The sequence below is a fragment of the Cervus canadensis genome, chromosome 6 (genome assembly GCF_019320065.1).
Source record: "Cervus canadensis isolate Bull #8, Minnesota chromosome 6, ASM1932006v1, whole genome shotgun sequence".
NCBI classification, from domain to species: domain Eukaryota; kingdom Metazoa; phylum Chordata; class Mammalia; order Artiodactyla; family Cervidae; genus Cervus; species Cervus canadensis.
In genome coordinates this window covers 96,435,759-96,453,350 of record NC_057391.1, presented here as the reverse complement: position 1 = coordinate 96,453,350, position 17,592 = coordinate 96,435,759, and the positions used below count along the sequence as shown (strand labels likewise).

The following is a 17,592-nucleotide window of genomic DNA, read 5'->3' as shown; positions in this document are numbered from 1 at the left end:
TAATGACATCTTTTGGCTCCTCCACAGCCTTAAAAATAAAAATTGGGTAACTTAAAAATTACCCAATAGGTTAGTTTTTGACAGACTGAAAGAAATATTACTATCATAACTGGGAAATAAAAATTGAAAGAAGGTTATATGTTGAATTCCAAATTCATATGTATACTATAGCTATCTTCAATCTATTCTTTGAGGTTTGATAGGTTTTCTACTCTCAACTTTTCTACTCTCTAGTATAGCCTATGGTAACATTTTGTTCAAAGAAAGATGCCATGTGGTATATGTACTATGTATGTAATGTACCAAGTAGAGTATGTGTTAGTCACTCAGTCATGTTCGACTTTGTGACCCCATGGACTGCAGCCCACCAGGCTCCTCTGTCCATGGGATTCTCCAGGCAAGAATACTGGAGTGGGTTGCCATTTCCTTCTCCCCAAGTAGTGTATGTACTATGTATTAACTTTCCATAATGACATGTTATTTCTTCTTTACAGTTAATTATTAACAATGCCAAACAAACCAACTTTCTCTCACCCTTCAATAACTTTCCTGTTAAATTTATAGAAACTCTCTTTTAGAATTGCAGGGGACCATTCTTCATACTCTAGCAAATTGATCTCATATTTTTAATACTGTAATTCAATAGGAATGATAACCCCAAATCTGTTATTTGCAAAGGCTGAAATTATATCCATAATCACATTTGTATTTTGAAAATATACTAATCATTCTCTTATTAAAGAACTCTTTGTACTTTAAGAAATTATCTTGGCTTTGAAAGGGAAATAATCATAGGCACCTCTATGGAACACTCTCCTTAGGACCCATGTTATGGGAACTCACTATGTGGCTATAAACACATCTTTCAGGACTTTAGTAACTAGATGAAGACAATCACCACAGAGCAGTGGGGAAAGCTACTATATAAAGGAGGATTTCTAGAAAATTAACAGGAAAATTGTGAAAAGGAAAAATGAGATTACTTTTGAGACTTTAAATAATTGTAAAGAGAAAACATGAGCAAAGTTATGGGAACAGAAAAACTGAATTCTAGTCGTGGCTGAGGCACGTAACAAACTTGACCTAGTTCCTAAACCTCTTTAGACTTCTAATTACCTTCTTGGTAGAATAGGGATAACAACTATTTTTCCTACTTCAAAGTATATTAATGCATAGGAAGGCAGTCTTTTCTTCTGACAGTCCTCTGCAAATGGAAGGAGGAATCTGTTGGTTTTACTAATTTATGCCTTACAGCAAATTTTAACACGGTGTCTTCACACTGCTTTTCACAATCTCATAGTACTTCTGGTTGCCTTTCTCTTACACTGAGCCATCATCTGCATGAACTAGAGTTCACTCCCAGTGTAGCTGTTCTAACCAGAATTCAAGTTCTACCAACAACTTCTTCACATTTATCTATAAAGACAACAAAATTACCTAACCAAATCTGATACAGGATAACAGCCACTAAATATAATTATATGGACTAATATTTTATTTCATTTTACAAAGCAGCAAAATCTGTAACAAACTCAGCAACATAAAATGACTATTAAATATAAAGATATTTATAATTTATCAAATAATTTCTACACTCTCTCTTGAGTCAAGAAAGGACCACCTCCAAAAAGCAAGCTCTACCAAGCAAGAATGCCTTGGGGAAACAGGCAGTGAGGGTCCATTAAAATGTACGGGTTGATACACAGGCCAAAGTGCAATTACCCTGTAAAGCAGGCAAACCAGGGGAAAGTTCTGCAATTGTTTTACTTTTTAAAAAGTGCTTTATTCAACAAACACTTAACATAGTGCTTACAGTGTGAAAGATCCTATTCTAAGTGCTGAATAAATATTTAAATCATATAATCCACATAACAACTGTTGAGTTAGGTAACTATATTTATCCCTGTTTTACAGTTGAGGATTCTGAGGCACAGAGGTATAGGTAATTCACAAGGTCACAGAGCTAGTAAGTGGTGGAGCTTCGATTTAGAAGCAGCCTGGCTCCAGAATCCAGGGACTTGGGCACTACACTAAACTTCCCTCCATAGATATATTATACTCAGTAATGTACACTTCACATTCTAGTCGACAGACTTGACACTTCTATAGGATTAAAGATAAGAGTAAAGGGAATTTGTAAACATCCATATCCTTATTATAATAAAAAATGACTTAAAAGATACATCCATCAGATGTGTAGTGTTTCCAGATTTCATCTTTTAGTTAGCTTTTTCATTGGGAAGTCAGGGAAAAAATGTTTATAGCAATGTAAATAAATATTTCTTTCAGTCAGGATGCTTCAGGAAACCAGGAATTAAAAATCAAACCAGGACTATAAATTCAGGAAAAACAGGCTTCACTTAATTCTGCAGAAAACACTCTGCAGGCAGTACTGACCCAAATGATCAATATGCATAAACAGGCATCAGAGATACATCTGGAATTCTTTAGCTTCTTACTGGCAGTGAAAGGGAAAAGTGAAAGTCACTCAGTTGTTTCCAACTCTTTGCGACCCCCATGGACTATACAGTCCATAGAATTCTCCAGGCCAAAATACTGGAGTGGGTAGCTGTTCCCTTCCCAACCCAGGGATCAAACCCAGGTCTCCCGCATTGCAGGCGGATTCTTTACCAGCTGAGCCACAAGGGAAGCCCAAGAGTACTGGAGTGGGTAGCCTATCCCTTCTCCAGGGGATCTTCCTGACCCAGGAAGGATTGCAGGAGGATTCTTTACCAGCTGAGCTAGAGACGCTGTCAAAGCCTGCATTTCATAATTCAGAATTTCAGAGACCAAAGTTGGTGTCCTTAGCTGAAACTAGAACCTCAGTCCCACAGGTAGAATTTCTAATACAAGGGACCCAACAGCTTGAGGAAAAACAAAACAAAACAAACAAACAAACAAAACTGCTCCTAATCCTATGGAGAGCAGAGCAGAGCCCCCAATGGTAGAACCGTTCAAGTGCTTCTAAGGTGCAAGCTTCAATTTTTGAAATCTCTGCCTGTGGTGGCATAAAGTTTCCACTTTCTTTCCAGGGTTTGGGGAAAGATGTTGTTTTAGGCATGCTGAAATATGAAACACATTTGCCCCTAACACTTGTATATAGTGATTCCACCATGAATGTGACCACAACATTTTAGAACTGAGAAGGACCATCTGTTTATTTTAGTTCAACACCCTTACATTGCGGATGAAGAAATGGTGGCCGAGAGAGTACAAAAGACCCGAAAAGTAACACACAGCTGGTCTCCTCATTCTGAGGCAAATGATTTTTTCCCATTCTACTGCCTGCTTTGGCTTCACGTGCAACCTGACCTGGGAACCCAACTATTATTTCTACATAGAATCTATGAATAAATTCTTTTAACTACTGTAATAATAATCATTTGAAGTACATATTGTTGATAAGCCAGAGAAGAACCATAATTTTCCCTCCCCACGTTTTAGACAGTTAATACTATAAAGAATCTCTGAAACATATTTAAAATTATTCAGGTTTCCAGTATATTCCTTTTTAGTCAGTCCACACAAACTTCTCCCCCTGTGTTTGCTGGAGCGGATGTTCTTGCATCTTTCTGTTCCCTGTGGTAAAGGAGTCCCTTGGAAGCTGCCCTATCCTGCTGCTGGCTATCATCTAGTGAACCTCAAAATGGGATTAAAAAAAAATGTCAAATTACAACCCCCTGCTCAAGTAAGATTCACGTGCAGATGACGAAACCCCTGAAATTTAACCATCTCCTCCCTACTTAACTGAGAATATCACCTTATGTCATTTCCTTATATGCATTAGCATCAATGGATTTATTTTCTTGTGGAAGGAAAGGCAGGGGTAGCATGAGGGTACCGGGGACCTAAAGTAGAAAGTGGCCATGAGAACCAGGAGTAGGAGAGGGAGAAGAGAAAGAAGGCACTGAAGATAAATGTATTGTGGATAAAAGTCATAAAAATATCAAATGAGAATTTTGTAGCTATCAACGTTAAGAAGTCATCAACATTAAGGCAGCCAAAATATAAGAAATGATTTTCAATTATCATTGAAATAAATTGTGCTAATAAAAACCTCAGAATTACCCAATGAGATGACAGAAGCGTCTATGAAAGAAAAATAGAGAATGTTTAAAGCTTAAACCAAGCAAGACTGTAAGACCAGAAGTTAATGGGTTATTAACCTAGTCACAGTTATAAGAATAAAAGCTCAATGGGACAGGCACAAAATGATCAGTTAACAATATTTACCAAGGGTCCTATGGATGCTAAGGGCTAATTTGGGAGGGTGTGAAAATGAAGGCAGAAAATGATGCAAACAAAATAGAAGGAAAAATAAATGAAAATTCCTGCCTTCCAAGAGCTTACAGTCTAATTGGTGATATGATATACATGCATAAGAAAGCCTTAAAACAACATTATAATAATTGCAAATAAATATAATCCAAACAAATTACAAAAGCAACGAGAAAGAAATGGTAAGATTTATGAAAAATGGATGAGACTAGAAAAATGGATGAGTACAATTTTCTCAATGATACCAAAAAGTGTTTGAGAAGTTCTCATTAATATATCCTATGTAACTATAAATCTCTTTCTATTCCCAATAACCATTCTTCCAACACTAGAATGTACTATCAAAATAATGCCTAGGTGGAAGTCAGAGTCACCAGTTCCCCTTTTTCTATTAAATATGGAACATTCTAGGACAATTATATTTTCTTGAGTTTTACAGAGATAATTCTTGTCAGGAACCTAAATAAAACTGAATTACTTTAAAAAGAGTTAAGAAAGAAATCAAGACAGGTTACATTGAAAAATACTTCATGCAATGTATTATAAAATTGAATACATCACACATTAAGTTCATAATCAATTTTTATAGAGAGAAAAAGCTCCAGAAATACTACTAAATGATATAAGCAGGCAGAAAACAGGCCTAAGAACTTGCAGTAAAGCAACGTACTCGGATGCATGCATGGGTAGGGAGCGTGCACACAGGTGGATTCTGAATTTTCACTAAGTTCAAAGTTCAGAGGAACAGTGAACAGGGAAAATATGTTGAATCTGTGTATTAAACATAAAACAGACAAATCTTCACAAACTGTTAAGGATAAACTTTAAACCTCTCAGAAAAATTTTAAAAACAGACTTCCTCTGCTGAATCATTAGTGAAATAGTCTTATCTTCAGTGTGGAAGAGACCATTCCCTTTGTGGCTGTCTGGTCAAAATCTGTACCTAGAATGATTACATGTTTTCAGATGAGAAATTGGAAAAGAATTATCTTCTGGGAGTATTTGCCTTAGGGAAAGTCTAGAGGCAGTTTAAACAATTTAGTGCTAACATTTCTGAAGTGTCTCAGTTTCAAATTAACTACAGGCACTGAAACATGTAACGTAATGACTAAAAATGAAAACAGTTAAAACGACCTATTTAAAGATCTGTAAATGCCCCATCACAAAGTGGTTTTCAAAATAAAATTGAAAAACTGCACAGAATACCTCTCTGTATGAAGATCATACTGCTAGTAAGTGGGGGAAATTCTACACAAATTCAACCAAAAAACTTAGGAGGTGGGTTTCACGGTCACGGCATGGAGGCCAGGCCCAAGCTCACCTTGGACGTCTTCCTCTCCACCATCACCATCTTCTTCCTCATTGTAAGCCAGCTCAGCCTGCTTGTCTGCCTCATACTCACCTACGTTACCATCATCCCCATTATAATCCGCCAGTTTAGAGCCATGCTGCGGATCAACAGGGGATTCATTCTCATCAAAGAATCGGCCTGTGAAGTAGGCAGAGGATTAAATCAAGAGTGAAGAGAGAAGAAAAGAAGGGACCTATATTGGAGGGAGATCAGAAGGTAGACAAGTGAAACCTGGCAACTTTCAGGATACTGGTTATAAAAAAAAAAGATACATTTTCTGAAGGTTATTTAAGATAAAAGGAAATAAGAATGAAGACCGAAAATAATTTTCAGAATTTCTCCTGTGTATTAATTTCAGTACTTGCTACTTAAGGTTTGAATGTTTTCTTAAAGAAAAGGGCACAGTTTTCAAAACTGTTTTCCTAATAACCAATAACTTTTCTGATAGAAGTATTTGTCTAACTTAACACTTAAGGAGAAGAATCAAAAATTTTATGAGTAGATACAATACATGTATGAAACCTGTAGTCATTTATTGCTTTATAAATATTACTTTCCAGGAATAATTTTGATAACTTTTCTTATCAGAATAAATGAGTACCATGTAGGCTTGTAGAAACCATGTAGTTTCTTTTTGGAAAATAAGACAGACTAACATACTGGTGGGCTATCTTAAGTTTCTTCAGTTAATAGTGGTTCACCACAGCCATGGGCTTCCAAGGAGGTACGGCAAAGGGTAAATTATCAGAATCCCTAGTAGCGTGTGTTTTGAAAAACATCCCAAGTAATTCTGATTTATTCTTTCTCATTTCCCAAACCAGACTTCTAAAAGTCAATGATAGAGGAAGCTTAAGAAAGTTGACCTACATAAGGCTATTATTATATTGCACACATTCATTGTAACTAGAAATCAAGAAGAGCAATAGATATAGCATGTACTGTAAAAAGCTATTCAACAAATGGACATCAAAAATAAAAATGATAGGCAAACTAAGATCTGACTCCCAAACACAAGTTAAACTCTATTTGACATTAAATTTAAGTAGCATAAAAGTAAATTTTATTCCAATCCCTAAAATATGAATATCATTAACTTACTGGTGATATAAGAATTTGAGACTTTTAGAAATTATAAAAACTCTGTGATAGGTTTAAAATGTGGGGAATTATATTTTTAAAATTCACATTGCAATGAGACAAACTTCCTCTGCTTGGAAAGAAAGGTTAAGTTCAAAGAGAAAAAATTATGGAGGTATTGGTCAATTCCACAGATGGCTCACCACGTCATCAGGCCAATATATTTCTAACTGCTAAATAGACAGTCAATCAGAAAATATCCAAAATACATAAACAGCTTAAATAACTCAATATCAAAAACACAACCTGATTAAAAAATGGACTGAATAAACATTTTCCCAAAGACATACAGATGGCTAACAGGCACATGAAAAGAGGCTCAACAACACTAATTATTAGAGAAGTGCAAATCAAAACCACAATGAGGTATCATCTCACACTGATCAGAATGGCTATCATAAAAAAGCCTATAAATAATAAATGCTGTAAAGGGTGTGGAGAGTAGGGGATCCTTGTACACTGCTGACGGGAATGTAAATTGGTGCAGCCACTATGGAAGTTCCATAAACAACTAAAAATAGAACTACCATATGATCCAGCAATTTCACTCTTGGGTATATATCTGAGGAAAATGCAAACACTGAATCAAAAAGATATATGGGCCCTAATTTTCATAGCAGTATTATTTACAATAGTCATGATATGGAAGCAACCTAAGTGTCCATCAAAGGATAAATGGATAAAGAAGATGTGGTGTATATATATCAGATATATACTTAACTATAAAAAGGAAGGGAATTTTGCCATTTGCAACAACATGGATGGACCTGGAGGGCATTATGCTTAGTGAAATAAGTCAGAGAAAGATACATACTCTATGTTATCACTTATATGTGGAATCTAAAAATCAAGACAAACTGAAGAATACAAGAAAACAGAAACAGACTCATAGAGAACAAATTCGTGGTTAACAGTGGGGAGAGAGGAGGGAAGTACAAGATAGGGGATTAAGAAGTACAAACTGTTATGTATAAAGTAAATAAGCTATGAGGATATATTGTCCAACACAGGGAACATAGCCAACATTTTATAATAACTTTAAATGGAGTATAAACTATAAAAATTTTGAATCACCATGTTGTACACATGAAAATAATATAATACTGTAACAGCTATACAGCAAATAAAAAAATTGTCAATCAATTTTTCTTTAACTAAAAATAGTTAAAGAACGAATCATACTCACATAGGTTTTTTGAGGGGAGCAGTTTACAACAGGAAACTGTAGTAAATGGGACTAACAAAAAAGTACATACAATCATCTTAAATCTATTCTAGAATAGAGTTGGGTATATACAATAAATAAATAAGTTGATAAAACAGAGGTACAGAAAATAAATAGATGTACAAGAGTTAAGGAAAAAAGAGTAACATGAGAAAAGAGGTTGGTTGTGAGGAAGACAACCTGTCTTCTAATGGCAGTGATACAAAAAAGAAAAATTTTTTGGCGTCTATTATTATCTTTCTCTAATGATAAAAGATGCCAACGTAAGAAGGAAAAAAGATTTACAGAAAAGTATATTTTGCTTTTCTTAATATGCAATATTATGGACAAAATGCCTGGAGCAGTTAAATCTTTATGCAGTGTGAAACTGCTGCTTTAAATACATAAACATTTTAGCCTGGTAGTTACCAAGTGAGTTTATCCAGGTACACAGTTTCCTCCAAGAAAATATTTTCTTTTTTTATCAGAATTATGAAACAGAGACCAAAAATTAGTCTAAAAAGGTTATTGCAAAATACAATTAATTTAACTAATATTATCAAACAGGGCATATTAATCAAAGAATTGGTTGATGTGTCCCTATTATTCCAACAGAACAATTCACAAAGTTTCTTCTTTCTTTTTATTTTAAAGGTGTTTGATGTTCTGACTAGCTTGAATTCAGTCATAAAATTTTCATACTACAACTACAGTGACACTCAAGAGATAATAAGAAAATCAATAACAAGAATGTGTGACCACAATAGTAATTCATGTATATACAGTACAACAGACAACAAGAGAGAAAAAAACACAGAGTTAACTACATAAACTTGCTACTTGCCAGCCAAGTAGGGGATATCAAACTTCACAGTGAATAAATATGACTATGTAAATAAAATGTATAATGCCAATCAATGTAAAAATTACATATTTTATATATTATAAATGTATAAATTTGTATAAATGTATAAATTATATAATTATCATATACAAAAAGTTATATAAGGGAGAAATCAATGTGAGTTAAGAGCTAGAAAGGAAGGTTTCAAAAAAAGAGGCCATCAGGTTTCTGTAGTGTAATGGTTATCATGTTCACCTTGAAAGAGGCAAATATATTGTACTGTGACAGAGAGAAAGAAAAGAGCATTCAAAGTAAGAAGAATGAAGACAGAGCATTCAAGAGACAGTAAAGAGACTAATTTGACTGGATTTAAATTAGAAAGGAGACAGAGGAAGTTTGGATAAACAAGTTGGGAATAATTATGAAAGACCTTTAAAGTCAGAGATTTTAAGAGGCTTCCTATACCTATCTCATGGTACATTCCAAAGAAAGTCTTGTCTTCAGGACTGGTTCTTGCCTTGATTCTGGGAGATAACTTCTGAGACCTTGAGCCATGCTATACCAGTTTGATTGGACAAATTTATCCTAACAAAGTGATTTATGGTGAATGTTTGTTTTTGCTAGGTGCAAATTTTTTTAAAAAATAACTTACAAAAATCTTTAAAAGTTTCTTTTTAAAATTTTCATTTTATATGTTTACTGCTGACATGTAGAAATGCAATTAACTTTCAATCCCATATCTAATAACTTTGCTAAATATATTTATTTAATAATTTATATACTGTTTTTGAATTTTCTACATATAAAATCATCCTAATATTGGCTTATCAGTTTTATTTCTTCCTTTCTAATCTCTATACTGTTTATTTTCCTTTCTTGTACTTTGTTTTGTTGAGTAGGACCTACTGTGAAAAGCTGGACAGAAGTGATCATAGTGGTTATCCTAGTGGATTTCAGAGGAAAGTTTCTGATAATTCACCATTAAGTATGATGTTTGTGACAGAATCTTGGCAGATACTCTATCAGATTAAGGAAATTACCTTCTAATGCTAGTTTGCTTAGAGTTTGCTGTTTTTAATAAATACAAGCTGGATTTCCTTAATACTCTGGCCACCTGATGTGAAGAGGTGACTCATTTGAAAAGACCCCGATGCTGGGAAAGATTGAAGGCAGGAAGAGAAGGGGACAACAGAGGATGAGATGGTTGGATGGTGTCACCGACTCAATGAACATGAGTTTGAGGAAGTTCGGGGAGTTGGTGATGGAAAGGGAGGCCTGGCGTGCTGCAGTCCACGGGGTCGCAGAGAGTCAGACATGACTGAGCGACTGAACTGAACTGAAATGAATTTCCTGAAATGTTTTCTTTGCATGTATTGAGATAATCATTTGATTTTTCTTATATATTTGGTGAATGTGGTGAATTATAATACATAGACTGCTTTTCAAATGTTAAATATCCTTGCATTTTGAAAATAAATTCAACATGGGCATTATGTATATAATTTTTATCTATCTCTGGACTTGATTTACTAACATTTTTTTCAAGATTTTTTATATCTCTGCTAATAAGAGGGACTGTCCTATAACTTTCTTTTTTCATAGCATCCTTAGTTTTGCTAACCAACATATGCTAGCTTCATAAAATGAGTTGGGAAGTATGTCTACCTTTTCAATTCTCCAAAAGATTTCATGTTAGATTGGTTGGATTTCTTCCTTAAATGGAAGAATTCACCAGCAAAACCATTTGGGCATGAAAATTTCATTAAGGGAAAGTTTTAAATTACAGATTCAATATTTCAGAGGGATATGAGACTATTCAGATTTTCCTCATCTTCTTGAGCCAGTTTTGTATACAGGTGTTCCTCTAGGCTATCATCCATTTCTTCTAAATTTTCAAGCAGCGTTTCAAATATTAACTTATAATCACTAAATATCCTCTAATATTATCTGTAGGATCTATGCTAATACATTCTTTTTCATTCCTCATATTATTAATTTGTGCCATCTCTTTCTGTCTTGATCTGTGCCAGGGGTCTTATTTTCACTAGTCTTTTCATTTTGTGATTTAATTATCAATTTCACATAATGATCCTGAATTTAGTAATCTAGTTAAACTCTATTACTTAAAGCAGCATCTCTTTTGGGATGTGGTAAGACTTTTGATTACCTATTCAACTTATTTAATGTTATTGGTTTTTGTTCAGGCTCTTAAATCTTAAGTTAATATTTGTAATCAATTTTCCAGGAAACTATTAATTTGATCTAAGTTTTCAAATTTATTGTCAAAGTTTTAGAATATTATTTATCTTCTAAATAGAAGAAAATGAAGATATTTTCTTCATTAAATATCACTAGGGGTATGTTAAAATTTTTTTTCTTTCCTAATTATTCTTTATTTTCCATTGCCTTTATGACTGCTCTTGTCTTTATTGTTTTCTTCCTTCTACAGTCTTTAAGCTGCTCAAGGGTCAACCACAGTGTGAGAAGGGAGTGGCTGACTTACCAAGCGAGTAGGGACATGAAGAAGGGCTTGTCAAAGAGGCGCCAGCAGAGCACGGCTTTCAGTACAATCAGGGGTTTGCCAGAAAGAGAACAAGAAGAGGAAATAGTAAAGAATTCTTCCAAAACTTCAAAAGTATTGAGGAGGTGGTGAAAAAAATATAGTGGAAAAACAGTGAACCTGAAGATAAGGGACCTAAATAATAGTCCTGGTACTTCTACTATTTGCCTCAAGTAAATTAAACTCTGGATCTAGTTTTTCTTGTCTACAAAATGAAGAACCCACATAACAGTGGAGTCTCAAACTTTAAATTAAATATAAACAAGGTCAGGGTGGAGTTTGAAATCTTCTCAGCCGTCACGGGAGGTGTGGGTGCTGCTAGTCTAGACTAACAGGGACTACACTACCTCTAAGGGTCTGTTAGGGAACTGCTCACCAAAACCACCCACCATGGCCGTGCATGGCAATAAGAGCTGGCGCAAGCAGTCTCACCACCAGAAGGTCCAGTGAGGAACATGATGCTATCACGGAAGACTAACCGGAAGATTTTGGGAGCGGCTAAAAGGAGGGAGGTGACGCCAGTTCGTAATATGTCCTGCCAGCCTTCCAGAAACCCTCCTGCTAGAAACCAGCCTGACTGAGAGATGCATGCACCTTCAGGAAAGGCCCTGGATCAGACTGATTGTGGACATGGGCAAGATCATTAGTCAGAAACAACTAGAAAGCTAAAACCTGAGACTATAAACCACGTGGCAGAGCACTTCTCCTGGGCTCCCTTACCCTGATGCTCTCTGCTTGAGCTCCCCTTTCCAATAAAGTCTTCTGCTTTGTCAGTACCTGCATCTTCTCGGACCGTTTATTTCCGAGTGCCAGACACAAGCTCAGGCTTCCCAGGCGGCGCCAGTGGTAAAGAACCTCCCTGCCAAAGCGGGAGATGTTAGAGACATGGGTTTGATCTCTGGGTGGGGAAGATCCCCTGGAGGAGGTCATGGCAACCCACTCCAGTGTTCTTGCCTGGACAGAGGAGCCTGGTGGGTCACGGCGTCACAAAGAGCCAAGACACGACTGAAGTGACTTACACAGCATATTCCAGAGACCAAAGAACCCCCTGGTGGTTAAAAAAGTGAAAATTTAGTGGTGTATATATGGCCAAATAAGATAGATGGTTTTCTATAAAATAAATGAAGATTCTCATAAGTCAAGATGGATATGCTTGAATATACACAAATAAAAACCTACCGTGTTAAATTCAGCTAAGTTGTGGGATACAAGCTCAACAAACAAAAATCAGTCATAATTGGAGAAATGTGGAGGAAAGGGAACCCTTATGCACTCCTGGTAGGAAAGTAAATTAGTGCTACCACTATGGTTTCATGTAGAAAACATTATGGAGGTTCCTCAAAAAATTAAAAAACATCCTACGATCCAGCAATTCCATTTTGGGTATTTATCTGAAGAAAATGAAAACACTAACTTGAAAAGATACATGCACCTCCATGCTACATTAGCATTACTTACAATAGCCAAGATATGAGAACAACCTAAGTGTCCATTGGTGAATGAATGGATAAAGACATTGTGGTATACATGTGTCATGAAATATTATTTAGCCATAAAAAAAGAATGAAATCTTGCCATCTGAAACAACATGATTGAGCCTTGATGGCATTATGCCAAGTAAAACAGTAAGTACCATATGATCTCTCTTCTATGTAGAATCTAAAAAAAAAAGTAAAACAAACAAACAAAAATAAAACTCATAATACAAAGAATAGATTGATGATTGGCAGAGGCTGGGGTGGGGGCATAGGAGAAATGGGTGAAGGCAGGACAAAAGCAAAAAAGAAAAATGTATTTGATGTAAAATACTCATAAAAATTTTGAGTCATATTCAAAATACTAACTTAAATATGTTTATATAGGCTAATATATATGACATAAGTATATTTTATAGTATATTTAAAAACAATGATTCATACCTATTATTCTAAAAGAGTGAAAATAAAATACATTCTAAATCTTTAAAATGAACCCAAATATTAGCATACTCTTAGAAATTTGCCTTAAAAATTTTAAAACCAAAAGCCAAGGGAAAAAAAAATCAGTCATATTTCTATGCATTAGCAATAAACAATCTGAAAAGGAAATTAAGAGGACAATTTGAATTACAGTAACATAAAAAAGAATACAATGCTTAGGAATAAATTTAACCAAGGGGGCACAAGACTTGTCCACTGAAAACTACAAAAAATTGCTGAAAAAAATTAAGATACCCTAAAGTAATGGAAAGACATCCTATCTTTATGGATTAATAGACCTAATATTGTTCAGATGACAATCCTCCCCAAAGCAATCTACAGATTTGATGCAATTCCTATTAAAATCCCAACTGTCTCTTTAGTAGAAATAAAACAGCAGATCCTAAAATTTAGATGGAATTGTCAGAGATTCCAAAAGTCAGAATAATCTTATAATGAAGGGCAAAGTTGGAAAACTCACACTTCCCAATTTCAAAACTCACTACGAAGCGACAGTAATGGAAACTGTGCTGCTGGCGTGTGGCACCAGTGGGGCAGGACTCAAAGTCCAAAGTAAGCCCACGCACGCGTCGCCCAGGTTCTGACAAGAATGCCAAGACTGCTCAGCGGAGAAAGAGGGTCTCTTCAGTGAACAGTGCTGGGACAGCTGAACACCTGTATACAGAGTATAACTGGATCCTTACCTCACACCATATATAAATATTAACTTAAAATACATCAAAAACCTACATATGAAAGCTAAAACTATTATTGTGGTGACCATTTTGCAATGTATACAAATGTTGAATCATTATGTTGTACACCTGAAACTAATAGAATATTGTAAGTCAATTATACCTCAAGTTAAAAAAAAAAAAAAGACCAGAAGCTATAAAGTCCTTAGAGGAAAACATGACCTTTAATTTGGCAAAGATTTCCTAGACATGACACCAAAAGCATGAACCACAAAAGAAAAATAGATGTATTGGACCTCATCAAAATTAAAACTTCATGCATTGTAGGACTCTCAAAGTGTGAAAAGACAAACGCTAGAACAGGCAAAAACATTTGCAAATCATATATCTGATAAGGGGGTTTAGTATCCAGAATATATAAATAATGCTTAAAACTCAACAGCAAAGAAAGCAACCCAATTTTAAAATAGGCAAAGGACTTGAACAGACATTTCTCCAAAGAGGATATACAAATGGCCAACAAATATATGAAAAGATGATCAATGTCATCAGTCATTAGGGAAATGCAAATGAAAGTCACAATGAGATACCACTTCACACATGATAGGATGGCAACAGTGAAAACAACAACAATGGAAAATGTTAAGTGCTGACAAGGATGTTGAGAAACTGGACCTCTCATATGCATTGCTGATGGAACTGTAAAATGGTGCAGCTGCCGTGGAAAATAGTTTGGCAGTTCCTTATAAAGCAAAACATAGAATTACTGATAACCCAGCAATTCTACACCTACGTACATAACAACACTTAAAGAAATGGAAAACGAGTGTTCAACAAAAACTTGTAAATAAATGTTCAGAGCAACACTAGTCACAGCAGCCAAAAAGTGGGAACAATCCAAATGCCCATCTATGGGTGATTGGATAAACAAAATGTATTCATATAATTGAATGATATCCAGCCATAAGAGGAATGAAAGTTCACATGACTGAACCTTGAAAACATCATGCTAAGAGAAAGAAGCCAGACAAAAAAGGCTACATACTGCATGATTCCATTTACATGAAATATCCAGAATAGGTGAATCCATAGTCAGAAATGAGGTCAGTGTTGCCAAGGACTGTGGGTGTCAGCAAACGAGGAGGGACTGCGTAATGGGCACAGGGTTCTCATCTGTATCAATGAGCACTTTCTGGAACTAGAAAGCAATCGTGATGACTGCACAACTTTATGAATGTACTAAATATCACTGAATTGTGCACTTTGGTGAATTTTATATGCCTTTTACCACAAATTTAAACATTCTCTAACGACACTGTGAAACTGTTCTAGAGAACAATCTGACAATTTGTAACAGGGGCTATAAAGTTAGTCAAGTACTTTGCAAATTCAGTCAAGAGATCATACTTATAAAAGAACACTCAAAGTAGAAGCAGGAAATAATTTGAAATAAAAGGTAATCATAGTCATGACTGCTAACATAAGACACTATGAAATAATTTAAACAATCAATTAAAGAGCAGAGCTAGGCAAACTATTATTATTGCCTAAATACAATGGCATATGTGTATATATCTTCATGTGTGTATGTGTATATATATATATTTAATGACAACTGCATAACCATCTGATAAGTTAAAACACATGTAAGAAATAATGTCAAAGTAAATCACAAAACAGTGCTCACACTGATTTCAACTCTCTCTGTATATATTGAAAAGAATTCAGAATAAGATTTTAAAACTCTTTTACAAAGAAATTGTAGGGAATTCCCTGGCAGTCCAGAGGCTGGGACTCCGTGCTTCCACTGCAGGGGGCATGGGTTTCATCCCTGGTCAGCGAACTAGGAACCCGCATGCCACATAACATGGCCAAGAAAAAAACTTGTAGAAAGTAATAATTTTCCAGTCACTCTACCCAAAGACTGGTTGGGAGGTAACAGAGTGATAACAATTTTTACAGAATAAACTATAAGTAGAAGAAAATCTTAAGTGATCAAATCAAGATATTTTATCTTGGTAAGATTCTGACCTTACCATAATTCTTTTTGTTGAGCTAAAAAGTTTTGAAGCCAATCCTCCAACAAGATTTGGAGGAAATATTTTTTCAACTGTATTTAAAATGTTAGCCATATTCTTGTAATCAAAAACATTTTTTACATAATATTTCAGTCAAGATACATGGATAGGCTTTAAAACATCAAGGAAGGAAAATCAGTTAAATGTAAATAAACTATATGTTCATATAGATGCAAAAATATGAATAATTGTCATAAGACCAATTTAAAAATGTAACACTGTGCCGTTCTCACCATACAATCAACCTGTGTACAAGTAAACGCCTAAACACTGCTCTGAAGAGTTGTTGCCATGGAAGCCACCCTTAAAAGTAAACAAAAGCAAACTGGAGCTTTCAAACATTCTGTCTATTTAGAAGCTGAAGGGAGGAAGGTTTAAATAGCAGAAGCAGTGAAAAGTACAATTTGATAGAGCTGGCCTGTTCCTAATTCTGTCAACTACCAAAATTTTTTCTTCTATATCTTGAAAACCTACCAATTAGAGAATTATGCAAACAAACAGGTATTTTCCACTTATCATAATCAATATCTCTGAAACAATTAAGCAGTCAAATCTTATTACCCAGTACTATGAATCTGTTCCATTTTTTTCAATTCTCTCCTAAAACCTAAATGAAGCAAATCGCAACTGGAAGGAATGGAAAAGCAAACAGCATTGAGCCTTCTACCATGCAGTCTTTATCGCTTCCAGAACCCATTTTTCAAAACTCTATCTTCTCTCTCTTCTAATCAAAGTTTCATTTAGCTTAACAAAATATTATCTTTTCTCACTTCTCAAAAAATTTTCACATTCATAAGAACTGATAGCATTTTAAAAAATTAACTCACCTGAATTTTTTTTTAATACTGGAGAACAAAAGAAGCTTTTGAATGTGTTCTTTAGAATATGTAAAACCTACTTTTCTTTAAAATTTTACTACCATCATACTTTCTCTTTATATGTGTAAAACTTTACTATACATTCATTTGTTAGAGATTATAATAATGAAGATGCTAATTGAGCCTTGCAAATAAATATATTTAAAGAAATCTTTTCAGCATAATACTCATCAACTGATTCTTACTTTGCTTCAATTTATGGAAATCACCAGCTCGATCCTTGGTAGCCTGCTTTAGAACTTCTGCTTGAATTCTGGGTTCACTCTCCAAGTTAGGGCCTGGAATTAAACGCTGAAGAGGATTGGAAGGGTTCTGTTTCGAAGTTCTAGAGTTTCCATTGTGGTTTATATGAGAATCTATGGCAAAAATCATCAAATTAAGGTCATAGTTTGCAGAAAATTTTCATAAGACCTACTTGAGAAAAGTAAGACACACTGTTATCTGATACTGGGTTAGCAGGTAGGTTTTTTTTTTTTCAAGCTTTATTTTATTTCTTTAATCAAAGCTTATAACCAATATGATTTTAGTTGTGTGACGTTTACTGACCATTCCCAGGTAGATATCTTTAGTACTGATTATAAACTTATACACCAACAGGATATATTGTTT

The 17,592-nt window shown here is 34.8% G+C and overlaps 1 protein-coding gene across 2 annotated transcripts in view; it reads right to left on the bottom strand.

Moving 5' to 3' along the window:
- GOLM2 (golgi membrane protein 2) overlaps nucleotides 1-17,592 on the bottom strand; it is an 83,638-nt gene that overhangs the window by 3,069 nt on the left and 62,977 nt on the right. The window contains exons 8-9 of one of the 2 annotated variants that reach the window (XM_043472785.1): nucleotides 17,169-17,339; nucleotides 5,600-5,767 (exon numbers count right to left, since the gene is read on the bottom strand). In XM_043472785.1, coding sequence (XP_043328720.1) covers nucleotides 5,600-5,767; nucleotides 17,169-17,339 — 339 coding nt within the window. The remainder of the gene's footprint in view (nucleotides 1-5,599; nucleotides 5,768-17,168; nucleotides 17,340-17,592) is intronic. The other variant, XM_043472786.1, reaches the window with a different exon arrangement.